Here is a 20562-nt window from a genome sequence, read left to right on the forward strand (position 1 = left end):
AATAAAAATATGTTTCAAAATAAATGTCCTTGTAAAACCTTTATACAAAGTAGTCTGTCATAAATAGAACAATATTTGTCACCTGGATATTTGTTATATTCAAAATAATCCATAAATTATGCTTCTTCACTCAAAAACGAGTTGCATTTGCTTATGTCAATGAGGCCCGGAGGCCATAAAGGGCAAACAGAAGTTTAAAACTTGTAATATTAACAAGAACTTAAGTTGCTTAAAAGATCTAACACAACATTAGTTGATAATATATGTATTATTATGGAATTATAGTCAGCTATAAAGAGGCGGTCACTTTTGACCGGGAACACAAAAGTAGTGAACAAGAAACGAACACAACAGAAGGGATACTCTTTGATCGATGCATCGCGCTTGCAGCTAGCACTTCAGACATGACTGTTCCTCAGACGAGATGGACATAAGGTTTTTTTTTCGAGGAAGAGGAAAGTAAGTCAGAGTTGCAGAAGTTTTCCCTTCAGTGGCCAAAGCACCCTTATGAGACATTCACTGACTATAATAGCATTAGTTAGCGTTAAGTCACAAATATCCTTCTGCAAACATTAGGATTATAGCTAGCTAGATAAGCAAGCTTTTTACCTACATCTAGCACTAGGCAATAGCATGCTTTATTTACCCATTACAAGTGGAACAGCATTTGTTGATTTCTTAATCTGGGTCTGAAATATGTTGTGCTTTTGGCCGTGTTCAGTCCTAGGCATCTGTTTCAGGCAGAAAGAGATGACAAGGATGTTTTTTCCAAGTAGCTACAAAAGAAATTGCTGTATATTATTAGAACATATTTTCAAATATTATACATTTCTATATAATTGTGTCATCAAACATCACATGAGTTTTCTTTGTTTCTTGCCTCGCAAACCATTCAAATATCTTGTTGCGATCTAGTGACACTGCCTTTCAATTCGCTAGGTGGCGCTGTCAGGGTCCTAACAGCTAGAGACGTTGTGGTTACGTCATTTGACGGTCATTTCATTACCAGGAGTTTTAAACCAGATCTTACCAATCCATGACGTTGTGGTTACGTCTCCCAATGGTAACTTTGTGACCAATTATCCGTTGATCACAAGTCACCAGCTGGCAACTATTAGCTAATACAGTTACGTTTCCCATACGTAACTAGGACGTAATTTGATGACCAAACCTTTGTCACCAACATTACACACATATAAGAATTGCAATTCCTCTGAGATATTTTGTATGGAGAATGAAGATTAATAAAATGATCAATGTTTAAAACAGTTGTATGATTTTAATAAGTAGGCCTAGCTATATACAAGCACATTATAGCTTAAATGAATAATAGCCTGCATTGTTACCTTTAAATAACTGTGGAATAGCCTACCATCTAAAACATTGGTGGCATCAAGGGTAAGAACATAACCATATTACCTATCCAGTCACAGATTAAAAACTGTCATCAGTTTCATTGTTTTACTATGGCGCATTATGGTATTATTATTCTGAGAATTACATTTATTGAGTATGATTAGTCTATTAATATTCAGACAGTAACTTCAAGCTGGAAGCTCAATTATCAATATGTCTGAGTCCTTGTGTGTCAATAAATCTGGAGGAACATTATAGTAATGATGAAGCAGTATTTTTGTTCATACCAAACCCAACTACACTATGTTCGGCTACAATCAATATTCTGGCTACAATCAGTTGACTGGCAAAAGTAAATGTATTAAAGGTTGTGGAGGCACTGCTGACAGCTGATGAGGGAAAGGCGAAGATGGCAGACGTGGAACTGTCGAGGTTGTGGCGTGGTTGGACAACAGAGGAGCGGTAGGCAGTCTGATGTGACGTTCCTGAGGCAGAGGGAAAAATGACTGGCATAGGTGATCATTGACAGACACGCACATGCCACAGATGGTTTGAGTCAGAAAACATAATTTTGTATTGCAAACCAAAACTTTCAATGTAGAATAAGATACAAAAATGTATACTTTTTGAAAGTGGTAAATGGCCTCACGAGGTGAGTGTTCTTGGAGTTACATTTCAGGAGATGCAGCTCTTCCTTTGTGATCCTATTGCCATATGATGGGAAGTAATGTTATAATATATCTCTTGGGTAATGTTATAATATAAATGTCTTAGTTAAGACAACTACTGAAGTGTAACACATTTCATTACCAATGTTTCACCTTTCTTGCACTGAGGTTTAAGGGACCAGGAGATGTCTTCAGAAATGTGGACACTGGGGAAATTGAAACTGGAGACAAAGATATGTTCTATATGAGGGTAATATTCGTTTTACAGTGGTATCAAGTAGATCAACATTTATATATTAAAGATGATTGGTCACAAAGTTACTTTGACAGAATGCATGTCAGTTACATCAACAGTCCATGAGTGAAAAACATACTTGTTTGTAACATGTTCCCAGTACTACTAACACAGTACTGGATTATACACAGTGCCGCCGCTCCCACAACGCGCACTACACGCTGTGCGTAGGGCACCAAGTCCTGAGGGGGCACCAAAGCATTGCCAATTGAAAAATCATCATAGTTATTATAATTATAATGCCGATATTATTTCAGTAGGCCTATATAAATATTACGCACCTTTTAGGCATGTAAATCACAAAACAGACAAAACAAGAGATATATTTAATTGTTCTAAAAATGTTACGACGGTGCCCCCCCCCCTCCACCCCACAAAAAAACAAATACACACTCGCCGTTGGTGCATTTTCTTACCTCAGTGGCCTGACGAATTTTGACAGTAGGCTAGGTAAACTTTTTGAAAATGGCCTCAAAAAGACAACAGGAGTCAGGGGCAGAAAAAGAAATAAACTGCGAGATGATGCCCGTGCATCACTTTCAGGTAAGTCCATGTTTAATTATTGTTAAATATGGGAAATGTGCTGCTAACTTATAGTTAGCCTCGAACTAGCTGACGTTATTGCTAATTTTAGCACACTCAAATATGTTATCTATGCATTTGAAATAACTGACGCCAGCTAGATGTTACTTTACTGTACATTCTATGATGCTTTTATATTCGATTGATCAAATAGTTTTTAAATGAGTAATAAAGGTGGAGAGCTCCTTGGCTGCATGCTTTCAGTTTTCAATGTTTATAATTAATTTGGAAAACCATGCTAAGAAACGTAAGGGTGGGACTGAAAAATTAAGAGACAAAAATACATCACCTTCACTAGACAAGGTTTTACCAATTGAAAAACGGCTGTTTATTTTACATATTTTGTTTATGCTCCAAAAACTATTATGCACTCAAATAAAGGCCCCAAAATTTCGCTCGCACGCATTGCGCTCGCATTAACAACGTAACTAGCATCATATCTAACACAGAATGTAGATGCATTGACAGGTCAGCTGTGGGGGGGGGGGGGGGGCATCATAAAAGAATTATAGGGCACCAAAATGGCAAGCGGCGGCACTGATTATACAACACATATGGGACAGTCTGTATATTGGGTACAGAAACGCAATACACCAAGCTGTCTGAATAGAGCCAGAGACTGAGCTTGCGGGTCGGCACCTGCCTATGGTCGGAACGTCTCGTGGATAGTTCAACATTCAAATTCTGCTAACGTTATTCTTCGCAGTTGTTGGTGGATTACAGAGAAACAAGACGTAGGCCTACAGTATAGACCTAGAGATAAGAGTTGGAGTTTAGCTAGTATTTATATAACTTTTATTACATTCGTTATTTAATCTTTTATATAGAGTAGCCTAATCGTTTTTGATAGTTGTTATTAGCGTTACTTGGTTTAATCTGACAACCAATCGCGAGAGAGGAGAGAATTGCAGAGGCGGGGCCTCCATTTTCAATCTTCAGGCATTTTCAGTTTCGCACAGCAAAGATCGGAACTGGTTATAATTTCAAAGCATTCATAAATTCAAAAAATTTGTAATCTTTTAATACCTGCCAGTGCTATCAACATTACGTGTGCCCATACATGTTAACCATAAGCGCTAGCTAAGCTAGGTAGTTAGCTAAGATAGCTAGTCAAGCTAATCAGGTGAGCTAGAAAGCTTAGCTAGCTAGTCAAGCCATCAAGTGAGCTAGAAAGCTTAGCTAAGCTAGCTAGTCAAGCTAATAAGGTGAGCTAGAAAACTTAGCTAAGCTAGCTAGTCAAGCTAATAATGTGAGCTAGAATGCTTAGCTAGCTAGTCAAGCTAATCATGTGAGCTAGAAAGCTTGTTAATGTACATTGCATTAAGCTTTACTGTACTAGTTTTCAAAAAAAACAATGGCTATTTAGGGCAGAGTAGTCTAATTTTATATATTTGGCTTTTCTTCATGCACCTGGCTGTCTGAAGGGAGGTGAATCTCCTGGTCTCAGGGCAGAAGTTGTATTTTTCTGTTCTCAGGGCAGGGAGTCAACTGTCTCCTCTGGTCTCAGGGCAGGTTGTCTGAGGGCAGGTGAATCTGCCCTGAGACCAGGAGATTCACCTGCCCTGAGACAACCTGCCCTGAGACCAGGAGATTCACCTGCCCTCAGACAACCTGCCCTGAGACCAGGAGATACACCTGCCCTCAGACAACCTGCACTGATACCAGGAGATTCACTCAGACAAAATTGCGGGAAACCATGGTCTCTGCCCTGGGACCAGATGAGACTAAACAGCCATGAAGAAAAGCCAAATATATAAATAATACTACACTGCCCTAAATAGCCATTGTTTTTTTGAAAACGAGTACAGTAAAACTTAATGCAATGTACATTAACAAACTTTCTAGCTCACCTGATGGCTTGACTATCTAGCTTAGCTAGCTACCTAGCTTAGCTAGTGCTTATGGTTAACATGTATGGGCACATGTAATGTTGATAGCACTGGCAGGTATTAAAAGATTACAAATTTTTTGAATATATGAATGCTTTGAAATGATAACCAGTTCCGATCTTTGCTGTGTGCAACTGAAAATGCCTGAAGATTGAAAATGGAGGCCCCGCCTCTGCAATTCTCTCTTCTCTCGTGATTGGTTGTCAGATTAAACCAATCACAAACGTTTCTGCCCTCAGGACAAAGTTGAGTAAAGAAAATTCCCACAAGCTCGTCCCCTGTTCGTATCCGCGAACACGTTTCCAGGCAACTTTTCTTGACGTAAGCAAATAAATGGGCTGCTAGTTTACCCATTTCGGATTGGTTTCAAACTTAGCAAAAATCAGGAAAAATTATTCTATGAAAAAGCTAGTAGTATGAGCCTATGGAACGCCGAGTTAGTCAAAATTAAATCAATAAATAAATAGGTAAATGAATAGATAAATACATACATAAATAAATACGGCTATGAAATAAACTATAACATTATATAATTATATAGCTGAATCCATTTACCAACATCAATAAATAAATACATTTATTTATTTAAAAATGACGTTTTTGTAAAGACAACATGTATTTAATTCATGGGACTTTTATTTCCTAATGCCACATTTATTTATTTTTTGAGACTTCTACGCACCACATTTTTTTCCACATGTATTTCCACACCACATTTATTTCCACTCCACATTTATTTCAGTGCTGTATTTATTTCACATCTCACATGCAAACGAGAGGGGCGTGGTTATCGTCAGACCAACGCAGCAGATAGCTATGCTACCTGTATGGGGGTGACAGTGGCATCGCACTGCCGAAAAGCATACCATGTAGACAAGCTTTGCCCATAATGTCTGTGTCGTCTCTGCCTTTGTATGGGAGTGATGGCGGTGACTTAGTAGCCTACGTGTGGGGACTTGATCTTTGATAGCTATGAGGTTGCACTGAAGTTACCTTTATAAACATGGCTTTCGCTTGTGTGACGTGGAACTCGTCTGCAAAGCTAACAATCACTGCCAACACTATGTCTTCCTAGGTGGTATGTTGGCTATCACCGGCCTCGAAGTCGGCAACTGTAGGCCAAGTGGCTGGCTATCCGGTTAGCTAGCTGACAAAATAATAAAAGGACGACATCAGTGTGGCCATTTCAGCTAGAGCTAGCTACTGTAGAGCTAGTAGTGTTGTGCTGTATTGGCACATATGAACAGCCAAACCCGTTTTGTCACTGAATGGTCATTAAAACGAGTCCAGTGGTAGTGGTTTGATTTAATATTGAATAATTCCATAAACCTGTACCTAATATCTGGGTTTGGTTATTGTGTACCGTGTTGAATGGGTCTTGGTCTTGACACGTCTTGGTTAGTTGCAACTTTAAATTGCCAATAATAACTGTGATATCTTGGTGGGTTTATATTAAGCACTCAGACGAAGGTTTATATAACTGAACACGTTTACTGGGACAGATTATTCCCTCCTTTTCCATCCTATCCAGTTCTTTTTCCACAGCCTCTTTCAGTGAATATGGCACAGGGCGGGCTTTGCAAAAGACTGGCCGCGCCCCAGGTTGCATTCTTATGGTTGCTCTGAAATCCTCTATGGCACTGACCTCCTCAGAGAACACCTGTGAGTGGCGCTGAAGTACTGCTTGTAATTCTGGGTCGCCATGCTTGGTTTCTTTTCCTAGTGTGAAGATATTTTTCCAGTCCATCTTCAGCTTCTCCAGCCAATTTCGGCCAAAGAGAGCAGGCCTATTGCCTTTCACTATGACGAGAGGCATCGTTGCTTTCTGGCCACCATACTGAACTGGTGCCTGAACATAGCCAATCAGGGGAATTGTTTCTCCTGAGTACGCTTTTAATCTGATATTGGACTTTTCAATGGGTAAATGTGGGAATTTCTTTTGGTGCAAAACTTCTGATGCGATGGACACTGCCGCACCTGTATCCAACTGCATGCTAATGTCCTCATCACCCACTTTCACATTAACTTTAATGCCTCCATCCCCACTGGATGCCATGTAGACTGTAAAGACCCTGAATGGGTCATCTACGCTCTGATCCTCAGTGTCCACATACTGGGCCCTGGCGGTTTGTCTTTTATTCCGACATACTCTGGAAATATGCCCCGTCTTGGAACAAGAATGACATTTCTCATTTTTAAATCGGCACTCCTGGGGTGAGTGTCTCCCTCTCCCACAACGGTAGCATCTCTGCTCACTGTCCCGTGTCTGTTCAAATTTCTGGTTTGTACCCTCATTTCCACTTCTAAACTGCCACTTTCCTTTGCTTCCAAACTTTGATTTAGAAACTTCATTAACAGCTGCATTCTGCGATTTCTAAGATTTCAAGGGAATTCTTGGATGCCATTTCCATTGCCAATGCTATCTCACATGTTCGTGCAAATGTTAGCCCTTCCTCTGCTAGTAATTTTCTTTGAATTGACTCGGAGGCCAATCCACTCACAAGACGATCTCTAAAGGCTTCATCTAAGTGAGTTCCATACTCACAGTACTTCGACAAATGTCTTATTGCCACTAAGTAATCAGTCACTGATTCTCCATCCTTCTGATCACGTTTTTGAAAACGAAACCTCTCCGCAATGACCAACGGTTTTGGCTGATGATGTGATTTCAATGCGTCAGTCAACACTCTATACGTCAATCCTGAGGGCTGGTTTGGCATTACCAAGGTTTTCAGCAGTCCATAGGTTTCTGGCCCAATGCATGCTAAAAAGACACTGACCTTTTTTTCATCCTTAATTTTGTTTGCCAGAAGCCAGATTTCAAATCTCTCCAGGTAGGATGCAAAGTCCTCCAGCGACTGCTTGAATTCATCCACTCGTCCGATTAGCGCCATCTCATCTGTCTTGCAGTTCGGGAAAAATATGTGCTTTTTCTTCACAGTTTCTCGCGTCTAACCCTCTCACTGAAGACCGGTCATCCTCGTCGCCAATGTGATATCTTGGTGGGTTTATATTAAGCACTCAGACGAAGGTTTATTTAACTGAACACGTTTACTAGGACAGATAGAAATCACTAGCATACACACAAGTCTCCCGCTCCAGAACTAACTTCTTAGCTTACTCGTTACACTAAGTCAGGTGACTTCGAGAACCAATCACATAACAATCACATGATAACTCTTAACCTGAGAAACCCAGTCTATTACAATAACAAAGCGTTAAAAAAACGTGACTTCAATTTGAAGCAGTAGCCTACTGTAAATCCTAAGGTATGGGTAATGTCTGGAATGGTCTGGCTTCACTTCAGGTCTCGTCTCACTAAATGGTAATGCATGGCATAATGGTGAGGCTAGATCGTTATAATCAGGTGCCTTATCGACCTAGTTATCCACATAATAGCAGAGCGATGTAGCGGTGGTGGCAGTGATTGTCTTCTTTGTTGCTAGCTGTGTTAGCTAACATTACCTGGCACTTATCACCCCCCACTACCTGTACATCTTGCACGCGAACAGTGCTCGATAAGTCTCAAACTATTTAAGACTTCAATATCTATGTTCTGTAGAGCACTTATCCGCCCAAGTACCTCTACAAAATCTACTATCTGTGCCAAAATAATATATCCTGACAAGCCATGCCGTTCGGCAGTGCGATTCCACTGTCACTCCCATATAGGTAGCATAGCTATCTGCTGCGTTGGTCTGACGATAACCACGCCCCTCTCGTTTGCATGTGAGATTTGAAATAAATACAGCACAGAAATAAATGTAGTGTGGAAATAAATGTGGCGTGGAAATAAATGTGGCGTGTAAAAGTCCCATGAAATAAATAAATGTTGTCTTTACAAAAACGTCATTTTGAAATAAATAAATGTATTTATTTATTGATGTCGGTAAATGGATTCAGCTATGTAATTATATAATGCTATATTTATATATTTATTGCCATCTTTTTTTAATTTCAGAATTTATTCCATAGCCATATTTATTCATGTATGTATTTATCTATTTATTTACCTATTAATTTATTGATTTAATTTTGACTAACTCGGCGTTCCATATGAGCCAGGTTCAAGAATTGAACAAAAATTATTGGGGGAGATAGTTTTAGATATGTTGACTGGAGTTAATAGAATAAAAACGACCGGACGAGTCGGGTAGAAAATCGGAAATGCAATACCACCTACATCCACCGGGGCTGTTGCCTCAAGCCGAGAGGCGAGGGGTGGGGGCTTGGGGCCTGAGGAGGGAGCACTGCAATTGGACCCTTCTCCGCCAATGAGCACTTTTCATAGAAATGAATGGGGACGCCATCTTGGAAGAAAATCTAGCTGTGTCTATTAATATAGCTAGAAATCTATGAAAAAGACGCATGTCGCAGCGAAATAATCCCACAACTACAAAAATGGAATTGGATTTTAATATTAAGAAATCTGAATCACAAGATTTGCTCTCTTGTGGCAACGGCAGAGGTTTGAAACGTTTTTTTTCCTTCAAGATTTCTTTGTAAATGATCTTATTTACCCTGCCGCAACTAGTTAGACAGCTAGCTAGCCAGCTAGCTAGTGTTCATTCTATTAATGGAAGACATGGCGTATTGATGTGTTCAAGGCCGGTTATTTCATTTTTGTTAAAGGGATCTTCGCTTACCGTACCTTTATCTCTGAACAGGTCTCCACGACAAGCTTCTTCTCAAATCTTCAAAGATTGGCACCACTTTGCGGACCGAAAGGGTCCCAAGAAGTAGCGGTGAGTTTGCTCCTCTGTACTTAATTGTGTTCCAATACATGTATTCTCTATCTACACTCATACCTATGTACATTTGTGATCTATTGATTGTACTGTGAAAATTATATAATGACAATTTTCGGGGGTGTTTTTAGCTGATAACAATGTTTTCAGTGCTGGATAGGCTTCAGAGCTTCCTGCCGCAGATGGCCCAGGCCAATGAAAAGTTGAAACGGGCAATGGAGCTGTGTCCTCCTGGCCATTTTGACATAGAGAGTGTGGAGGAGAACGAAAAGATCATAGAAATGGTGAGTCCAGAGTGGTTACCATACAAATATGCTACGTGAAATACCTTTGTACTAGAAGGATGTGTAGTGAGCCAAGCTTCTATGTTTGAACTCCCATCTAGTTATCATTCAGTATAAACTGGTAGATCATCAGAATCAGAGTGGTGTTTTATTCGCCATCATTTTGTAACTCCAAATTGTTCTCTTCTCTCCGCTCTAATTCATTTTCTATTTCAGGATGTAGCAGTGGTAGAGCTGAGTGGTTCGGATAACGATTCTGAGGATTCCTCACAGAGCGGAGAATCAGATTCTGATGAGGAGAGTGAGTTGACGGAAGAAAGCCTTAAACTGCCTGGCAACAGCCAGAGAAATAGAAAAGTCTACATCCAAGTGCTGGAGAATCAGGAGGATTAGGTCTTTATGGCCGTTTAGGAACTTTAACGTTGATCAACTGTTGGGAAATCAGTTCACTCAGTCAACTCTCCTGGTATATGAGCTGGTTACTACTAACTCTGGACTGGCAGTTGAGATCATATTGATGGATCCTACATTGCAGACCTTATTTTGGAGTTATAATGGACACACCAAGGAGTCTCGCTGGATTTTGATTGCAATTATAGTGGGAACACAAACATCAGAATGTACCATGAGGACATCATTTTTGTTATGAGCCAAATATAATTAAAGAAAAAACTAAAGTTATTAGTGTTTTAAAAGGAATTGAGTTGGTGATAGGACCTCGAAGCATCTATGATTGTGTATGTTGCCCCTCAGTTTATCTTGTGAGACTGCTGAACCTTGGATGTATTTGATTATTTTAGGGGATACAGAATTGAGCTGTATTATATATTTTAAAACGGATATAAACAGGATATTTTCTAATACCAAGGTGCATAGATAACGGGGAAAAGCCATTAAAGGAATCCAGATTTTCTTTTTTATCAACCACCTGTGCCTTGTGAAAATGGAGGAAAGCCTTTAGTATCATCTGCATTACATTGTGGGTTTTGTAATTAGACAAATTCATCAGTAAGTTGACGATGCTTGATCTCAACAAGTTTTTGCTAAATATGTGAATATTGTTGTACTTCGTTATGACTGAAGATGAACAAACATGGAGGTGTATGCTGTCCCCACCTTAATCTAAAGACAGTTGCTGGACGGAGTCTTTGCTTGATGATCCTCCCACCGCATTATGTGATATACTGTTGCATTGGTAGTCATATGTTGATAAGCAAGGGTCCATATGTGGTCTGGTTAGTTTTTCTTACATATAATAGCTGGGTATAAAAGGTAATATGGAACATTGTTCTGGGTTGTTTGTACATTAATTTCTCAGCTTGTACTTCTTGCTCTCTGTTTTACAATAATCATGGCAGAGCAGGTAAGATTGAAACCTTCATTTTGTAACATGTTCGCCTTGTAATTGACTTGATTCATTTTCAAAGTATACATTTAATTTCTTTACTTTGACCATTCCTGCTCTTATCTTACCTATTGAGTCAAATAACTGCACTTCCAGCGTATTTGATTAACAATGTCCAGTTTACCCCTCTTCCATTAGAGGAGGGGTAAAAGGACGGGCATAATTTTTTTGTAGTTTGGCAAATACAACGACTCGTGTAGAGGTCATCACCAAGGAAACAAGAGAGCAACATTGAAAGAGAAGATAATTTATTCCCCAATGCTCATTTGAAAGTGAACACTGACAGATAGGTGCTGAGTGTGTGGATCAAGAGTCTCCCTTTTTGTACAGATTCACCAAGTGCTTAACAAACAATGGCACAGATGATGGAAACATAGGATTTCATAGCCCTAGGAGCCGTGACTATGACCAACTCCTTTTAACAATACTGTATTCATTCTTCTCCGTTAGTTTCTTTTTAATATATTACAAAAAGTAAAACCCCATAAAACTAAGTTGGTTTGCTTTAAAACAAATGGTCTGAGTGTAACAACTTTTCATTTTATGATTGAATACAATGTCAAAAATATATAACACTTCATTTCCTCTTCTGTATTAATATATTTACAAATAAACTCAATTTTGAAAGATTTGCAAATGTATTCAGCAAAATAACGGTACCAGCAGCTTTGATGAAGCCCCCAAAACCAGTTAGCCTGTGTGAGCTACAATGAAAAGATGTAACTACAACGGCAAAAAAAGGCTACAAGTTTTAGGCTTGGTTTGCCTCAAGTGCACTGTAAAAACAGCTTGAGAAATGAAACCTTGAAAACATTAAGGAGCTGATCTTTTAGAATCCACCGTGGCTCCCATCACAGACACTAAAATCTGCCTGTGGGTTTCATACGGTATGCAGTTTCTGTTTCAAAAGTCAAGGAAAACCTTTTGTGTCCGTAATGTGAGTTCCCATGCAGAAATGTTAAAAACTGTAGGCATGTACAGTACCGGAGGGCTGTGACAACTCTCCCCTGCCTCACATCTGTTGTGAGCAAAAGCCGTAGCTGTGCTTAGTATTGGGTGGCCTGGTCAATTGTGAGTTGGTTTGTTAGGAAGGGCGGTGCTGGCTCAGTACTCCACAGTCACTGCTTTGGTCCTAAGGTATTCCAGAAGAGCATCCTCTCCTATGGGGACAAGGAAGAGAAAAGACAATTAGTCAACCCTTTCATACCTCTCCTGTTCTGTACTTATCCCACCGTCGGCCCCAAACTCACCGAGGTCTTTGCCAAAGCCTGACTGTTTGAAACCGCCGAACGGCGCGGCCACGTCGGTCTTGTTGTACGTGTTGACGAACACAGTCCCCGCCTCTAGCTTCTCACTCACGTACATGGCCTTGCTGATGTCACGCGTGAACACGCCGGACGCAAGGCCAAACTCTGTGTCGTTGGCCCTCCGAAGCACGCCGTCCACATCCCTGTGGTTGGGTGGGTCGGGGAGGGTTACAACGGTGGGTGGAAGAGTGTGGTGGGGTTTAGAAAGGGGCATACGCATGCTTATTAAAGTCTTAATGATACGATAACACCCTTGCAGTAGCATCTGATAGGTGAGAATGCTAGTTGAACAAGAGTTAGTCTAATGACAGTCTCTTGTCTTGACACAAATAAACTGCCTTACTTCATTTATTAGAGGATGCAAAGAGAGAAAGGAGTGAATTTCTTTCTTCAGAATAAAGAAAAAAAGGGCTTTCACATGTAGACAAACCACATACCCTTCTTTGAACTTGGACACCACCATGATGGGACCGAAGGACTCCTCTTTGGCGATGAACATGTGGTCCTCAACGTCTGTAAACACTGTGGGCTCCATGAAGAACCCTGGAGGAACATGGACACCACAATAGGAAAACAACGCTATCAGCTATCAGCTTACACTGCACATTCTCGTGGATTTACGTCATAATAACCCCCACAGTGCTGCACAATGTCTTCAATAACCAGCACACTAGGATGTCAAATTGTACTAAATAGTGTGCTTGTAGGGGTTAGAATAAGTGTGACTGGTTTTGTTGTCTGACTAGAGCATTGGAAGAGAGAAATTAAGTATTTTTTTCTTGAAGGTCTTTACATGTTAGAGACAGTCTAACAGTCTGTGGGCTGGCTGAGGGTTCTCTCCAGGGCTGGACTGGGACAAAAAAAATCGTCCCAGGCAGCCCACACCCACCATGATTGGTCAAACATTCCATGCAGACAGTCCTCTTAAAATATGCGTGCATTCTATGATATGAGTTGCCTAGTGTTCTGCGTTAATGTGATAGTTTTGGATCCTCCAAGAGGCGTCTCAAAACTTACCTGTTGATCTTACACTTAAATATTTAATTCTTAGAGTTTTGATTTGTATATTTATGGTATTTTTTATTAGTACCTGGTCTGTCTACTTGGTGACCCCCGCACACCAGTGTGGCACCCTCTTTCAGGCCCACTTCACAGTACTCCACCAGCTTGTCCATGTGGGCCTTGTGGTTCTGGGGCCCATGGTCCGTAGAGCGGTCCAGAGGATCCCCGATCTTCATCTTTTTGATCTCCTCCACCTGGCAGGGGAAAGAGAAGAAGATCGGGAAAAAAGAAAGAGGCAGCCCGGAGGAAGAGTGTTAGGCAGAGGAGAAAGTAGAGGGGTGAGGAGGAGGAGTAGATTAGCAGCTATAGGTGAGAATGTTGGGCAAGGAGTAAGACGATTCTGGAATGTTTTGAAGAATGACATACCACTCTACTGATGTACATGTCATGAATGGACTCCTCCACAAACAGGCGACCAGCTGCGATGCAGTTCTCCCCTTTATTGAAAAAAACGGAGCTCATACCCTAAAAGGGGCAAAGATAATTTAAAAAGTGGGAAAAAAACAAAGACGTGATTTGTCATTCCCGATTTTTTGTGTCCCACGTCTGAATCTCTCACCATGCGTACGGCCTTGTCCATATCACAGTCGGCAAAGATGATAAGTGGAGACTTTCCCCCAAGTTCCAGAGACACCTTCTTCAAGTTACTGACAGCGCAGCTGCAACAAGAAGTTACATGCATCAGGTGGAGAATCAGACTGAAGGACGTCACATTAACCAATCAGACACAAGTGCACCCCCAGCCAACTTGGCCCCTCTTCTGCACTGTACCTCTTCATGATCTGTTTGCCGATGGGAGTGGAACCTGTAAAGCCTAGTTTACGGATGTCAGGGTGATCTGAGAGACGTTGGCCCACCAACCCCCCTGGAAGAAACAATGGAGAAAGACAAGGAGAGGAAAGAAATATCCATCTCATGTATACTCCCACAGAGCAAAGACAGCTTCAGTCCTTTCCAACACATTTCATCCATGCTGTTACCTGATCCGGGAACAATGTTGATGACACCTTTGGGAATACAGGCCTTCACTGTCAGCTCAGCGAACTTCAACGCAGTTAGGGGAGTCACCTGCCAGACAGGATGAGATACTTTTATGTTATGTTTGAGGTGATAAAAGTTGGAAGCAAATAATTCATATAGATCTTGTTGTTTTTTCAAAGAGCAGGCAGAGCATTTATCATGCATTTATCAATAATTTCATATTTTTAAGAAACATTTATTGATACGTTGAGAGGGATCTTCTCTGCAGAAACTGTACATCTGAGTGTGATGATAATCTTGTTTTTACATACAAAATCCTTTGTTTTGGACTTGTTTTTACTATAAATGGCTTATCTAGTGACAAGTTGTTCACTATTGAGTGAAACAACATTTTAAGATTTTAAGAAATCTTGTCAAATGAATTGTCTGCACTGGCACCCAAATATACTTGTTTTAAGCATAAACAATATTTCTGCACTTAGATTTGACTGTATTTTTGCAATGTTGTATCAGTATAATGTGATTGACTAATTTGCAAATACACCAATGGACAGGAATCATTAATTCCCCTTGTGCTATCAGCAAACTGCCTGAATGAGATCATCCTAGTCCAAACTGTGAGTCAACTGTGCTGAATATTGTGTTGAATACCAGCCACGGTCTAATGCAGTAAAATTTGTTGTGTTTTAGTTTTGCCTCCGGTTTTATCTAATAATTTCCACGCATCCGACAAGTTTGCACTGATCTATATGCAAATTACCCACACAAAAATACTTCTAGACTAGCCTAACAGAAATATGTTCTTGCTGTAGCTGCCTATTAGCCATGCATCCTAAAACCTAGATGGTGACTTGTTGGATTGTTGTCATATATATCTATACACGGACCTCTTTAGATACTCCTCTGGGTTAACACCAGGGAAGGCATCTGATGACCATGTAACCGAGATTGGTGAAACCTCAATCACGCCCACCCCCACCATCAAACTGGCATCTTTTTGGTGGCGTAGCCGGCTGATGCGGTATTAATGAAATGGGGTTGTTGCGTGCGTGAGTCAGAGAACCTGAGATTGAGCCTCGCTGTGGGATAGTGTGGGGGGTAGCGATGCTGACAAGCTACATAACACCTATGACACACACAGGTGCCTCAGCTATGTGCTACCGCAGATAGGCTATTTTAACACTATTTAATTTGCAGAACGTGATCTAGACTCATGTAGGTGTGTGCTCACCTGCGCAGGTTTTAGCACCAGTGTGTTTCCAGCTGCGAGGCAGGCAGCACTCTTCCATGCCAACATCATGAGCGGGTAGTTCCAGGGGATGACGATGGCACACACCCTGGCGCAGAATAAATGCACCCCACAAAAGTGTTCAAAATAACAGTGTGCTATGCTATTATTGCCGATGCAGTAATACTATTGCCAATTCTGTCATCACCTGTGATCTTATCTAAGCACAACAGGGGGTTGTGGGGGTTACCAAACGTGAACTTTGACCTCTCACCCCAGGGGCTCTTTCTTGGTGAAAGTCAAGTTTCGATTTGGCCTGGCCTGGTTGATGGGTATCGTCTTGCCCTGGAACAGGATGTGACATATAATAAGACTACAACACACAAAAAGTCCCTGTAAAGTACAAGTGGAGCCTATCAACAGATGCCTCACCTGGATCTTGTCACACCAGCCGGCGAAGTAGCGGAAAGTCTGGATAGACATACCCACGTGGGTCTTGAGGGCCAGGGTGTACACGGCCCCAGAGTCCATGGACTCAATGGTGGCCAACTCCTCCTGGTGTTCCTCCATAAGATCAGCCAGTCTTGGAGAGAGAGAGGAGAAAAACAGGAGTGTGAGAGAGAGAGAATGAGTGTGTGCGAAAAAGAGAGGAGAGAAAGAGGGGGGAGAGACAAAGAGAGAGGCATAGAGAGAGAGAGAGTAGGGGGAGTGAGAGAGAGCGATAGAGAGATGGGAAGAGAGAGGGTGGGGGGAGAGAGAAACAGGTAGAGAGGGCCATAGAGTGTAAGAGAGAGAGAGTGGGGTTAGCAAGAGAGAGGGGCATAGAGAGAAAGAGGGGGGAGAGAACGACAAAGATAGAGAGAGAAAGAGAGTGGGGGGAGAAAGAGACAGAGACGGGCAGAGAGAGAGGGTGGGAGAAACAGACAGAGATAGAGGGCCATAGAGAGATAAAGAGAATGGGGGAAGAGACAGACAGAGACAGAGAAGGGGGCATAGAAAGAAGGGAGGAGAAAAGGAAAGATAGAGAGAAGGACATAGAGAGAAAAGGGGGGAGAGAGAGAAAGGGGGGGTAGGAGAAAGAGCGTAAATTTAATCTTTAAAAAAGTTGACATCCATGGCGATGCACAGATGTGGGCTCACTTGTAGAGCAGCGTTCCTCTGTCCCTGGGGTTCATCCTGCCCCAGGGGCCTGTCTCAAAGGCGTCCTTGGCAGCTGCCACTGCCCGGTCCACATCTCCCACTGAAGCATATGCCACTTTGCAGATCACCTTGGAGAACCGAGTGGACATTGACGCATTGTATCATCATCATGTTAGTTTGCTTGCGTGTTGTATGTGAGTATCTATGATGTGTGTATGTGTGTAAAATTTACACTCACAGAGCCATCAGAAGGGTTGATGGTGTCGCAGGTCTTGCCGTTCTCTGCATCCTCAAACTTTCCGTCGATGAAGCACTGATACGGCATCTTCACCGTCATGTTGTTGATCTCTTTAGTGGACTAGTAGCCAAGCCGGGGGCGAAAACAAAATTAAAAACAATGCACACATTGATCAACAACGCCTTCCTGTAACATAAGCATAGGTGCTTTTCCCCCCAGAAGTATTTAAGTTCACGACGTGATCAAAGACTGAATGACCGCAATACGTATGAACCAAACGGCACCATAGGTTCACTCACGTAACTGACGACCAGCTCCTCCTCCTGGTCTTCTCCTCTCAGCCTACGCACAAACATCTGGACAAAGTCCCCGAAGGTGGTGGCCATGTACACATCCTCGTTCTGTAGCTGCACGTCTGAGCACTGCTGCTTGATCTCCTCAACCAGCCTGGGAAGGCGGGGAGAGAAGGGGGGGGGGGAGGAGAGTGAGGGGGGAGAGAGAGGAGGCGGGGTTCACTCAGGGAGGGTCACGCAGGTTGGGGGGTTATACCGTATGTATATACAGTGTTTCCTCTAGGATCTTTTTTTTGCAGTGGGGGCAGGTCTGTGTCCCCCCCCCCCCAGCCGAAACAAAGTGCTAACCCTATATTTCGGAGCAGATTAATGTAATAGTCTAATAGCTAATGTAATATTGCACATCTTTTTGTCCTATTTCCCCTATATAAGTTAGGCTACTTAATGACATCTTACAGTTATAAAGTATGTTCTAAATGGCATTAATGCTGCCAATTAATAATTGACGTAACAACTTATTGTAAATGGTCAGTAGCCTAGCCTATTGATTAAGGGGCCACTCGGAAGCATGTACACTATCTGCTTCATTTGATCTTAATAGGCTAAGCATTCTGTAGCTAATAATAACAATATACCCACTATGTATTAATTAAAACTACTTCAGCATAATAATGCACCTATTATACAAAAGTGAGCAAGGACAGCAATCGCTATTGAATCGACACGTGCAATTTCGCTAGCAGGGGAAGAATAGCCTACAAACAACGAAAATCACCAGTTAACTTAATTTAAATGAGCAAAAACTATAGACTAATACAATAACAGTCTTAAATTAACTGACAACTTAAGTTATATGACTTAGCTCTACAGTTCTCAAGGACGCACACACGCAATCTCAACTGCGCTGTGAAGCGCGTGTCCGTGCTATCCTCTGATATGGTTTCTAACAATCACTGCTGATAGACGGCCTAAAATTTTGACAGGCCTATTTCTGATAAAATCAACTGTAAACATCAATATAGCGGAAACACTGATATTTATACATTTATTAGGGTTATTAGTGCTGTCAAGCTCTTAAAATATTTAATTGCGATTAATCTAATTATTTCATATGATTAATCGCATTATTTCATATGATTAATTGCAATTAATCAAAATGTTTTGGTGTGAAATAACATTAAAAGGGTGTACTTTAAAACTTCTAATAACTGGGCAATAATGCACATATAACAAGTTCAGATGGAACACAACTTAAATTGTGAGGGAGTTTTATTCACTCACAAACTATACGGCTTTATTACATTTAGCAGACAATAGGGCAGACATTACATTTCCAGACAACAGGGCAGCTCGCTTCTTTTGCGAGTGTTGTCTGCCATATATAGGGCAAACGCTGCTGCTGCTACCGCTGATGCTGCTAACGCTGCTGCTGCATGCTTTGCTTGCATGTGATAGTTTAGGCTGGAAGTACTCCGGTGATAAGTAAACTTAAACTGACAATCAGTACACACAGCCTTGGTTTTGTCAACGGAGCCGAAACCTGCGTTAACGGCACTATTTGTTTTCATCGTGTTAAAGTGAGATTACGTTAACGCGTTATTACCGCGTTAACTTCGACAGCTCTAATATCACACACACACACGTGGACAAAATTGTTGGTACCCCTCAGTCAATGAAAGAAAAACTCACAATCTTCACAGAAAAAACTTTATTCTGACAAAAGTAATAATAATAAATAAAAATTCTATGAATGTTAACCAATGAAAGTCAGACATTGCTTTTCAACCATGCTTCAACGGAATTATTTAAAAAAAATAAACTCATGGAACAGGCCTAGACAAAAATGATGGTACCCCTAACTTAACATTTTGTTGCACAACCTTTTGAGGCAATCACTGCAATCCATGTTGGTGTGTGGTGCAGACCATGTCACCAGACAACACAGTGACTACCTGGAGGCCTATATATAGGCCCACTGACTGATTACAAGATTGTAGACACTTGTGATGCTAATTAGTGGACACAACTTGAATTAACATGTTCCTTTGGTCACGTTATTTCAGTCTTTTATAGGGGTACCATCATTTGTCTAGGCCTGTTCCATGAGTTTATTTTTTAAAATAATTCGGTTGAAGCATGGTTGAAAAGCAATGTCTGACTTTCATTTGTTAACATTCATAGAATTTTTTTTAATTCTTACTTTAGTCAGATAAACGTTTTTTCTGTGACCATTGTGAGTTTTTCTTTCATTGACCGAGGGGTACCAACAATTTTGTCCACGTGTGTATATTAGTGGTGGGCCGTTATCGGTGAGACTCGTTGGGCAATAAAAAAAATATTGCCATTAATCTCTTCTCAAAGTTATGTTGGGAGCTGGGTCTATACTACTCAAACTATGATGACTTTCACCTTATTTTCACCTGATATTTTAGCGCGGATGTATACCTTGCCGAATTGCACTGTAGGGGGCAAGAACGAGTCTTCGAACCTGTATGTTTGCCTTGTGTATGAAATTAACACATCAAACGTGACATGCTAACATGGATGCAGCTATGAAGCCGCCGGGTTTGCTTCAGGAAAAATGTACTTTTAAGAAGCTTCCCAATGGAAACCTTGACAAGACCAAGGTTGTTTGCACCCACGATGCGGAATTAGTGAGTTTGTGATACGAGTTCTTAAAGTCTCAAATACCACCTAAATGCAAAGCATCCCTTAGCTAATGCGGAAGATGCTGGGCTAAGCACTGAAATAGCGCAGGGGAAGACTCAACCGAGGCAAGCCCATCAGCACAGCTCTATCAGCCAGGGTAACTAATCTCCCCGCTCACCTTGCTTGAGAAACCCATTCTCAAAGAATTACTTTAAGTTATTATTTGGGTAGCTCTCTCTCTCTCTCTCTCTCTCTCTCTCTCTCTCTCTCTCTCTCTCTCTCTCTCTCTCTCTCTCTCTCTCTCTCTCTCTCTCTCTCTCTCTCTCTCTCTCTCTCTCTCTCTCTCTCTCTCTCTCTCTCTCTCTCTCTCTCTCTCTCTCTCTCTCTCTCTCTCTCTCTCTCTCTCTCTCTCTCTCTCTCTCTCTCTCTCTCTCTCT

At 41.3% G+C, this 20562-nt stretch overlaps 2 protein-coding genes and 1 long non-coding RNA gene across 8 annotated transcripts in view; 1 reads left to right on the top strand and 2 right to left on the bottom strand.

Moving 5' to 3' along the window:
* Positions 1-1255: 1255 nt before the first annotated feature.
* On the bottom strand, positions 1256-8463 carry LOC146276912 (uncharacterized). 3 transcript variants are annotated; one of them, XR_014762531.1, is made up of 4 exons: positions 7571-8463; positions 2167-2245; positions 1980-2060; positions 1256-1841 (listed from the first exon to the last, which is right to left on the bottom strand). It is a non-coding gene; the product is annotated as an uncharacterized LOC146276912 (long non-coding RNA). The 3 variants fall into 3 exon arrangements; XR_014762532.1 differs by lacking the exon at positions 7571-8463 and adding an exon at positions 6436-7097; XR_014762530.1 differs by lacking the exon at positions 7571-8463 and adding an exon at positions 2399-2616.
* On the top strand, positions 2706-11864 carry nopchap1 (NOP protein chaperone 1). Of its 3 annotated transcripts, XM_084702050.1 has the most exons (5): positions 7484-7624; positions 7732-7792; positions 9458-9535; positions 9670-9822; positions 10039-11864. In XM_084702050.1, exons 1-5 carry the CDS (start codon positions 7548-7550, stop codon positions 10213-10215), a joined length of 546 nt encoding a protein of 181 aa, XP_084558176.1. In that variant the 5' UTR covers positions 7484-7547; the 3' UTR covers positions 10216-11864. The 3 variants fall into 3 exon arrangements, with proteins under 3 accessions (XP_084558178.1, XP_084558176.1, XP_084558177.1); XM_084702052.1 differs by lacking the exons at positions 7484-7624; positions 7732-7792 and adding an exon at positions 2706-2862; XM_084702051.1 differs by lacking the exons at positions 7484-7624; positions 7732-7792 and adding an exon at positions 9103-9258 and having other exon boundaries at positions 9689-9822.
* aldh1l2 (aldehyde dehydrogenase 1 family, member L2) overlaps positions 11459-20562 on the bottom strand; it is a 29090-nt gene continuing 19986 nt past the window's right edge. For both annotated transcript variants that reach the window (XM_084702048.1, XM_084702049.1), the window contains 14 exons: positions 17483-17630; positions 17184-17303; positions 16946-17073; positions 16238-16388; positions 16080-16150; positions 15809-15914; positions 14577-14664; positions 14368-14461; positions 14156-14255; positions 13963-14061; positions 13625-13790; positions 12972-13077; positions 12478-12677; positions 11459-12387 (listed from right to left, as the gene is read on the bottom strand). In XM_084702048.1, the coding sequence (XP_084558174.1) occupies positions 12332-12387; positions 12478-12677; positions 12972-13077; positions 13625-13790; positions 13963-14061; positions 14156-14255; positions 14368-14461; positions 14577-14664; positions 15809-15914; positions 16080-16150; positions 16238-16388; positions 16946-17073; positions 17184-17303; positions 17483-17630 (1633 nt within the window). In that variant the 3' untranslated portion in view covers positions 11459-12331. The remainder of the gene's footprint in view (positions 12388-12477; positions 12678-12971; positions 13078-13624; positions 13791-13962; positions 14062-14155; positions 14256-14367; positions 14462-14576; positions 14665-15808; positions 15915-16079; positions 16151-16237; positions 16389-16945; positions 17074-17183; positions 17304-17482; positions 17631-20562) is intronic.

This window comes from Hypomesus nipponensis, chromosome 7 (assembly GCF_054491055.1).
Source record: "Hypomesus nipponensis isolate SF chromosome 7, ASM5449105v1, whole genome shotgun sequence".
NCBI classification, from domain to species: domain Eukaryota; kingdom Metazoa; phylum Chordata; class Actinopteri; order Osmeriformes; family Osmeridae; genus Hypomesus; species Hypomesus nipponensis.

Bases quoted from the DNA above. Each gene is read 5' to 3' on its own strand.
- nopchap1 (XM_084702050.1), top strand. From the start codon at position 7,548: ATGCATGCTAAAAAGACACTGACCTTTTTTTCATCCTTAATTTTGTTT. The intron at 7,625-7,731 runs GTAGGATGCAAA...TTTTCTTCACAG, and splicing joins CAGATTTCAAATCTCTCCAG to TTTCTCGCGTCTAACCCTCT. The intron at 7,793-9,457 runs GTGGGTTTATAT...ATCTCTGAACAG, and splicing joins GTCGCCAATGTGATATCTTG to GTCTCCACGACAAGCTTCTT.